At 53.3% G+C, this 9,511-nt stretch overlaps 1 protein-coding gene across 1 annotated transcript; it reads left to right on the forward strand.

Moving 5' to 3' along the window:
• Positions 1–3,322: 3,322 nt before the first annotated feature.
• KLF4 (KLF transcription factor 4) lies at positions 3,323–6,442 on the forward strand (the record flags this gene model as incomplete). Its single annotated transcript, XM_080709516.1, has 4 exons — positions 3,323–3,439; positions 4,074–5,067; positions 5,168–5,332; positions 6,267–6,442. The coding sequence occupies exons 1-4, from the start codon at positions 3,341–3,343 to the stop codon at positions 6,440–6,442; spliced, it is 1,434 nt and encodes a 477-aa protein (XP_080565642.1). The 5' UTR covers positions 3,323–3,340.
• Between the last annotated feature and the right edge of the window lie 3,069 nt (positions 6,443–9,511).

The raw sequence follows: 9,511 nt of genomic DNA on the forward strand, positions 1-9,511 counted from the left end.
CTGAAATAAAGTCACCAGTATTTAACTCTTCTTTAAAGAGTTTCTTCTATTATTATTATTTTAGAGTGCAATTTAGTCATCAAAGGTGCACTCAGACTCATGTTTATAAATTATATAGGGCAGGGATTTAACTCTTCTGGCCCTACCTGTTCTGGAAAGGGAGGGTCATAACCTTGCTGTCCCACAGGGCACCTGCCTTAAAAGGGGCTGATTTATGAACTTGAAGTTCCTCACCTCTTTTAGAAATCCGGGTGAATTTACAGATTCCCCTTTATGATGCAATATGAGGAATAACCAGCTAGCCGCCCTGCCGAAGAGGCATCGACTTCCAGCCTCAGAAGGCCAGATTCCTCAAGCTCCTCTTTTTCAACTGGGTTTCAGAATCTTAATTATATGACATAATAATAGTGGCTCCCAAATTCATGTGTGCAATTTTTTTTTTTTTTTTTTTTTTTTTTTTTTTTTTTACCCTGGTGGTTGCAGGTGGGTTTTCCAAGGGAGGAAGGCAGCTGCCTTAGATAAAAGGGAAGGTTAAAGACTGGTCTAAGTGATACATTCTTGACTTCTATGTTTACATCCCGAGAGTGATGGGCGGAGAACCCGGGGATCACCCAGGTTCATCGAGGTGGGGTTTAGAGACCTTGGCCTTAATGGGAAAGTGGAGAACTCTTACTGCCCCGAGTCCAGCAGCAAGTGGGGTGGCAGGTGTTATCCTTTCTGCAGTCCTCCGTTTGAATGGGGCGATACTTTTCATAGTTCAAGTAACTGGGTTGGTTCTATGGGGGTGAAGTCGAACCCTCCGAGGCCAGAAAAGGGAAGAGGGCCTCGGTTTCCCTGCCAAGGCACACGCCCCCTCCCCGGACTGCAAGCTCTCGCGCCCTCGGAAAGACAACCTATAAAAGGATGAAGTCGTCGCCAGGGCGTTCGGCTCTCTGGATTTTGGAGAGATTCGTGCCGCAGACAGAGTGGGTCGACTTGATTCTTTTAGGGCGAGATGCATTCCAAGAATGTTTCTGTGGTCGGCGAGGAGTGGAAAAAAAAAATCAGGGATAACAAATATTCCGAGGAAACCTGATAGGTACCAGGATCGCGGGATTCAAACAGGTAACCACCACGGAGAAGTACGTGGCAATCGGAGCTCCTGGAAGAAGAGCGCGCTCGCTGCCCGGGGCCGACCTCGACCCCGCTCCCCAGCGCCCCTCGCCCCTCTCCTCGGCGTGGCTGACACCGGCCGGGAGCCGCAGCCGTCGCCGGAGAGGGGGCTCGGCGGAGAGGGCGCGGGTGGAGCCCGGCTGTGCGCGCCCGGATCCAAAGTAAACACCTCGCAAGCCTACGTCTAAGTGATACTGAACACCACGCTCACGTTTAAAAAAAAAAAAAAAGTACTGTTTGCAGAGATGAGGGCGAAAACATTTCCCGGCTGGAAAATTACTGATCACAAACTGAGGGAGGGAGTCGGGTGGGGAGGCAGCGTTGTAAGACTGAAATAACGATCGCCTTTTCCCTTCCTCCTCCCGGGTGGGCAGGGACGGCCGCGCGGGCTCCGTTGGCATTTTTTTTTTTTAAGAACCAGGGTCCCACTGCGTCACTCCACGTCGCGACTTATGGCCATCTTCCAGCTAAATTTCCTCGGGTGGGAGCGAGCTGTCCGGAGCCTAACTGAAGGGAGCGAGCGCTCCTTTGACCTCTACCTCGCCATTTCACCTCTTTGTGACTCAGTTTCCCAGTCTATAAAGTGGAAAAGAGAGTGCGTAGCTTGTAAAGTGCTTTGAGATGCCTGGTTGAAAGGTGTCTCCGCGCCTCACAGTCCCCTCTTCTCTCCCCCACCCACCCACCACCCGGAGTAAATCTGGCGCTCGCTCACTCCTTTCCCCGCTCCTGTAAGTATTAAGCCCGAGCTCCTCCGCGTCCCGGCCTCTTTCCGGCCGCAGGGGGCGCGGAGCGCCGGTCCAGCCTCCCGAGGCTCGGCGCTCGCCGCCTGGGCCCGGCACCCGCCGCCTCCCCACCCCCACCGCGCCCCGGGGACCCGCGCGAGGCCGGGGCGCTGCGGGGCGGGAGCCCGCGCCTGCGTGCGTGTGCGTGTGCGTGTGCGAGCGCGAGCGAGGGCGGGCGGATGAGTCACGCGGATAATCGCGCTCCTCGGCAGCGCGGAGACTGCGCGGCGAGCGCGTACTCGGGCGGGCAGGGGTGGGGCGGGGTCGCCTCCCTCCCCCCCCAGCCTTCCGCACCAGCCTTCGGGGCCGCGGCCCGCGAGCCCGGGACCCCCCACTCCGAGCGCCCCGAGCCGGGGCCGGAGCCCGAGCCCGAGCCCGAGCCGCCGGCGTCAGCGCGGCTGCAGCCGGCCAGCTGCCGAGCTGGCGTCACGGCCCCGCCCGCGCCCCTCCCTCTCCCCCGCCCCCACGTGCGCGCAGTTTGTTTATCTAGCTGCCATGGCAACGCGCGGGGGGGCCGGGGCGGGGAGAAGAAAGGGAGGGGCGGGGCCTGGCGGCGGACTCGGCGCGCCGCGGGGAGGAGGCGGGGAAGCGCCGGCCGAGAAGTTATAAGTAAGAAGCGCGCGGCGGCCGCGGCAGTTCCCCGGTGCGAGACAGCGAGCGCGGCTGCGGGCGCGCGGGGAGCAGAGGCGGTGGCGGGCGGCGGCGGCACCGGGAGCCGCCGAGTGCCCCTCCCCGCCCCTCCGGCCCCCCACCCAGCCACCCGCCCGGGGCCCGCGCCCATGGCCGCGCGCACCCATCACTGCCCCCAGGACTCCGCGCCCTGCGCCGCCGCCCAGCTCGCAGCTCCGCGCCGCCGCGGCCCTTCTCACCTGGCGGCGCCGCCCGCCCACCGCCCCGGCCACCGCTCCTGCGCCCCCGACGCCGGCCGCCGCGACCGCGACCGCGGGGGGGGACGCTGCTGAGTCCAAGAGGCGCAGCCCGCCGCCGGACCTACCCACTCGCCTTGCTGATTGTCTATTTTTTAAGAGTTTACAACTTTTTCTAAGAACTTTTGTATACAAAGGAACTTTTTTTTAAAAAAGGAAGAAAAAGACGTCTCCGATTTATATTTAAACCAAAGAAGAAGGATCTCGGGCAATTTTGGGGTTTTCGGGTTTTTTGGCTCCACTTTAAGTTTTTTTTTCTCTCCCTCCTTCGTTGACTTTGGGGTTCGGATACCCCCGCGGCTTCGGGCTCCCGAGGACCTTCTGGGCCTCCACATTAATGAGGTAGGTGAGATGCGGGGCGTCGCGGGTGGCGGGGTGGGGGCCGGAGGGGCGCTCCGGAGCCCCGGCCGTGAGTGGCCCTGACTCCTGTCTCCCCGTGCGCCCCGCCCGGCCCGCAGGCAGCCACCTGGCGAGTCTGACATGGCTGTCAGCGACGCGCTGCTCCCGTCCTTCTCCACGTTCGCGTCCGGCCCGGCGGGAAGGGAGAAGACACTGCGTCCAGCAGGTGCCCCGAATAACGTGAGTGTCGCGCAGAGCCCCGGGAGGCGCCCGGTGGGTTCTCGCGGGTGGGATGGTGACGGGCGGAACCCGGGGGTCACCTGGAACCCCCGGGCGGGGGAAAGCAGCGGCGGGCGCTCGGTCTGCGCAGCCCTCCTAGGATGGCTCCCGCGCCCTTGGGTCGGCTGTGTGTGCGTGTGGTCCGGCCCCGCGGTGCCGCCAGGGGCGCGCGGGGGGTTCTCAAGTGCCCGCGCGCCTGCCGTAGGTGGGCGCGGGCGGGCAGCCTGGCGGAAGGTGTCTGGGCAGTCCCTAGGCACCGGCCGGGGCCGAGCGAGCTTGGGTCGTAGGCGGCCGGTGGCCAAGGGCGCACGGGGAGAGCCGCGGTGTCCCAATTCCGGGGGCGGCGGGGGAGGCCTGGCGAGCCGCGGCGCTCGCTCGCGCAGTCGAGCAGACACAACAGAACACCCTCAGTGCAGACGCACCCCCTCTCTGCTCGGACCCGAGTGTGGATCTGTGTTGCTTCTGGCACCCCGAGTCCCCGGTGGGCTGACTCTGTAGCCCCCCTGTGTCTGGGAGGTGCGGGCGCGCTGGACCACCTAGACAGTGCGGCGGAGGCCAGGAGAGACCAGCACTAACTCCCTCCCCGTCCTCACAGCGCTGGAGGGAGGAGCTCTCCCACATGAAGCGACTCCCCCCGGTGCTCCCCGGCCGCCCCTACGACCTGGCGGCGGCGACCGTGGCCACGGACCTGGAGAGCGGCGGAGCCGGAGCGGCGTGCGGCGGTAGCAACCCGGCCCTCCTGCCTCGGAGGGAGACGGAGGAGTTCAACGATCTCCTGGACCTAGACTTTATTCTCTCCAACTCGTTGTCTCATCAAGAGGCGGTGGCCGCCACCGTGTCCTCGTCGGCGTCAGTGTCCTCGTCATCCCCGTCGAGCAGCGGCCCTACCAGCGCGCCCTCCACCTGCAGCTTCAGCTATCCGATCCGGGCCGGGGGCGACCCGGGCGTGGCACCCGGAGGCTCTGGCGGCGGCGGCGGCCTCCTCTACGGCCGGGAGTCCGCGTCCGCGTCCACGGCTCCGTTCAACCTGGCGGACATCAACGACGTGAGCCCCTCGGGCGGCTTCGTGGCCGAGCTCCTGCGGCCCGAATTAGACCCGGTGTACATTCCGCCGCAGCAGCAGCCGCCGCCAGGTGGCGGGCTGATGGGCAAGTTTGTGTTGAAGGCGTCTCTGAGCGCCCCTGGCAGCGAGTACGGCAGCCCGTCGGTCATCAGTGTTAGCAAAAGCAACCCAGAAGGCAGCCACCCGGTGGTGGTGGCGCCCTACAGCGGCGGGCCTCCGCGCATGTGCCCCAAGATCAAGCAGGAGGCAGTCTCTTCCTGCACTGTGGGCCGACCCCTAGAGGCCCACTTGGGCGCTGGACCTCCGCTCAGCAATGGGCACCGGCCCAGCGCGCACGACTTCCCTCTGGGGCGGCAGCTCCCTAGCAGGACTACTCCGACCCTGAGTCCCGAGGAACTGCTGAGCAGCCGGGACTGCCACCCTACCCTGCCGCTTCCTCCAGGATTCCATCCCCATCCGGGGCCCAACTACCCACCCTTCCTGCCGGACCAGATGCAGCCACAGGTCCCACCGCTCCACTACCAAGGTCAGTCCCCTGGAGTCTTAGCTTTAGCTGGGAAGCCCCAGTTGTGCCAGTTCTTCAAGGTGCACAGCATGATATTGACCCCCTCCTTCTTCACCCCTAGAGCTCATGCCACCTGGTTCCTGCCTGCCAGAGGAGCCCAAGCCAAAGAGGGGAAGAAGGTCGTGGCCCCGAAAAAGGACGGCCACCCACACTTGTGATTATGCTGGCTGCGGGAAGACCTATACAAAGAGTTCTCATCTCAAGGCACACCTGCGAACCCACACAGGTAGGGGGACACAGGAGGAGGGGAGGAGAGGGATGATGGCCTCCGGGCTCATAGGCTAGTTGTGGGCACACAGGGCCTCCTTGGGGTGCCTGCGCTGTGTTTTCTAATCTCCTGGATCACAGCGGAGGACAGCAAGCTGGCGCCTACCTTTTTGCCCAGGAGCCTTTTGCTTGATGGATGGTATCTGCTTGAATGTGCAGTTTTGTTAGGCTTTTAAACTGCAGGGAGATTTCCCAGGAGTAGTGGGTCTCTCCTGGTTTGGGCCAAACATTGACCTCTCATGATCAAGAAAGTATACTTCTCAGAGCAAAACTGGCTTCTTAAAAAAAAAAAAATCGGTTTTTCATTTTCCTGGTTCTCATTGGTTATTCCCTTCCAGATTTACCCTCCCGTTCTATCATTTTTAGTTTTTATCCTAGTTAGATTTACATAAATTTGGAGAATGTAATGGTTACAATGGCTGGAGAGTTTCTAGTTTAAGAATGTAACTGCAGAGAATGTCCATGTCATAAGTAGGTTCATAAGATATTTAGATATAAGGTTCAGTAGCCAGTCACCTGTGGCTTTTTAGGCTCAATTGTAATGGGTGAGGACATTTTTGCTTGGTTTGGGCAGAGACACCAGCAATTGGGATTTTCTAGTTCATATACACATCTTGATGTCTTAGATTAAAAAAAAATGAAAACATTAGCTTTACAGAGATTTCGGTGGTTTGTGTTTTCTTAGCTTATGTAACGTTCCCCTAAAAGCAAGAACATATCCACAACCCAGTGATGCATTATTCTTATTTATGATATGTATAAAAATATCCTTGGATTCTTTTAGGAGGGAGTAAGTGAGGAAGCTGGTTTTACTATCTGGCCGCTGGTTGTTAAAGGGCCAATTCTCATTTTAGCTTTGGCTTCAGCTCTTCTCTGCTTTCTTCCCCTTCCAGGTGAGAAACCTTACCACTGTGACTGGGATGGCTGTGGGTGGAAATTCGCCCGCTCTGATGAACTGACCAGGCACTACCGCAAGCACACAGGCCACCGCCCGTTCCAGTGCCAGAAGTGTGACCGGGCCTTCTCCAGGTCGGACCACCTCGCCTTACACATGAAGAGGCACTTTTAAATCCCGAACAGTGAATCTGACCCACACTGCCAGAAGAAAATTCAGTATTTTTTATTTTTTTACCTTTCATACTCTCTCCCCCTCATCCTGGGGGAGGAACCCAGCTGGCAAGCACTACAATCATGGTCAAGTTCCCAACAAGTCAGCTCGTGAATGGATAATCAGAAGAAAGGAGGAATCCAAAAGACAAAAATCAAAAGAACAGATGGGGTCTGTGACTGGATCTTCTAGCATTCCAATTCTAAATCCAACTTGAACATGCCTGGACTTACAAAACGCCACGGGGGGTGACTGGAAGTTGTGGATATCAGGGTATAATATAAATTAGATCTAAGAGTTGGGGGGGAGACCAGAATTCCCTTGAATCGTGTCTCGTTGCAATATAAGTATAAAGATTGCCTTGTATTCTCTTTGCCTTCTAAAAGCCATTATTATGTTAGAAGAAAAGGAAGAAATTCAGGTACAGAAAATGTGTTTTAATAGCCTATGCGATGGTGCTTGGTGAGTCTTGGTTCTAAAGGTACCAAACGAGGAAGCCAAAGTTCTCAAACTGCTGCATACTTTGACAAGGAAAATCTATTTTTGTCTTCCGATCTACATTTATGACCTAAGTCAGGTAAATACACCTGGTTTACTACTTTAACATTTTTTTATGCAGACAGTCTGTTATGCACTGTGGTTTCAGATGTGCAATAATTTGTACAATGGTTTATTCCCAAGTATGCCTTAAGCAGAACAAATGTGTTTTTTTCTATATAGTTCCTTGCCTTAATAAATATGTAATATAAATTTAAGCAAACTTCTATTTTGTATATTTGTAAACTACAAAGTAAAATGAACATTTTGTGTGGAGTTTGTATTTTGCATACTCAAGGTGAGAATTAAGTTTTAAATAAACCTATAATATTTTATCTGGACAATGATTCCTTGTTTTTGTCATGGAAAAGCGTGTAACAAACTTCAATTTAAACACACAGGGAGGGGAATAGGGCATCTGAGAAGCACATTCAAAAGCCAACTTTATCTTAAAAGAGGTTGTAAAAGACTTGTTTTTTTAAGCTACTTAGTTTTACAATAAGGACTACCAGAACTGAGAGTTCTGGTATTGAAAATTAAAAAATTAGGAAACATCTGGTCTGGGTTTGCTTTTGACAAATGTACATAAAAGCCGTCCCCATTCCTGGATGATTTTCCCAGGTAGAAGCAGCTCAATTTTAATGAGGCTATTCAACAGCCATACACGTTCCAGTTGCACATTTTGAAAACTTTCTGGTTTGTCTTTAATTAAAAGGAAATGAAAATATAGAAGTTTTCTCTCTGTGGAGGCCTGGCCTTGCACTTGCATAGAATTTGAGTAACAAAAGAATCTTCCCTAAGCAGACAACCCCAGGAACACAGTTCCACAGTGCCCTCCTGAGGATTAAAAGTTCACTTATGCCTGGTGCGCATTTTCCCTAAAGAGGTTTGAAGAGTTTCCTCCATTATTTTTAAAATTTGTTAATCCCTTTAAGACAGGGGAAATAATAATTAAGAGTGGACTCCAATGCAGGGTGTTGAGTGTAGCTCTCCCCTCTCTGACATGGACACCCAGTCCTACACAAACCTGTTGATATATTTTTATTATGTATTTTACGTATTTTTTTTTATTAAGATAGAGGGCATATGAGCAAGGCTCTGGGTTCAACTACAAGTACTCCCCAAAATAATACAACTCACAATGTACATTTCCCCCCACCCCGTGGTACTGAGGATCGAACCCAGAGGCATTCTACTTCCAAACTACACCCCCAGCCCTGTTATAAATATGTAGCATTTAAGTTTCTGTAGTTAAGCTTAAAACTACATTATTGCAGTCTCCATGTCTGGAGGTGGGTGTTGAAGGCATGAAAGGAAATTCATTTATGGCTGTCACAAAATAGAAAAGCATTTGTGATACTTGTTGGGATAAAATGGTGATGTGTGTAACTAATGAGATCATCCAGGGGCCAGAGCTGGCTGGCATTTTTTTTGTAGTGCTTATTAACCATCCATTGTATCTAGTATCCACAGGTGTGTGTGCACCATTGTGCACTGTATAAATGTAATAAAAAGTAGAAACTCAGCACAGAGTTTCTGTGGTGGATCAGCACAGTATTTTCTTTGGCTTTTAAGAGCCCAGCATAACTGGAAAACATGGCATGTGTCTTTGCTTAAAAGAAAGCAGGTGCATCAGTAGGGTGGAATTTTATGTGGCCAAGAACATATTCAAAGCATATTTAATGACATGGAAAAATACTCATGGTATGTTAAGTGGAAAAAGCAGGATACGAGACTATAAGCAGTATGACTCTCCAATTGTGTGTGTGTGTGTGTGTGTGTGTGTGTGTGTGTGTGTGTGTGTTGAAGGAGAAAAAAGTAATAGGAAATTAAAAGACTAGAAGGAAATATCAATACTGGTTTTCTCAATTTAATTTATTTATTTATTTATTTATTTATTTATTTTTTTGGTGGTACTGGGGTGGAACCCAGAGGCTTTCTACCTCTGCGCTATACTCCCAGACCTTTTTTAATATTTTATTTGGAAACAGGGTCTCACTACGTTGCTGGAAGCCTCACTAAGTAGCTGAGGCTGGCTTCGAACCTGTGCTATCCTTCTGTCTCAGCCTCCCAAGCGCGGGGATTACAAGCATGTGCCACCAATCCCGGCATTTTTGCAGTTTTCAAGTGTGTGTGTGTGTGTGTGTGTGTGTGTGTGTGTGTGTGTGTGTGTTACAGATGATTGAACCCAGGCATTCTAACTCCAAGCTATATCCTGGCTTGTAAGATTTTTCTTTACATTAACTTGTGTTTGGAGCCTGGCATGAAGACTGAGACAGGAAGATAGCATGTTTGAGGCCAGCCACTGCAATTGAGCAAGACCCTGTTTTGAAATAAAAATTAAAAAGAACTGGGGGTGTAGCTCAGAGGTAGAGTTCCCCTGGGTTCAATCCCATGTAACTCTCTCTCTCTCTCTCTCTCTCTCTCTCACACACACACACACACACACACACACACACACACACACACGTTGCATTTGGTTGCTCTTATAAT

The sequence above is a fragment of the Muscardinus avellanarius genome, assembly GCF_963383645.1.
Source record: "Muscardinus avellanarius genome assembly, chromosome: 13".
Taxonomy (NCBI): Eukaryota; Metazoa; Chordata; class Mammalia; order Rodentia; family Gliridae; genus Muscardinus; species Muscardinus avellanarius.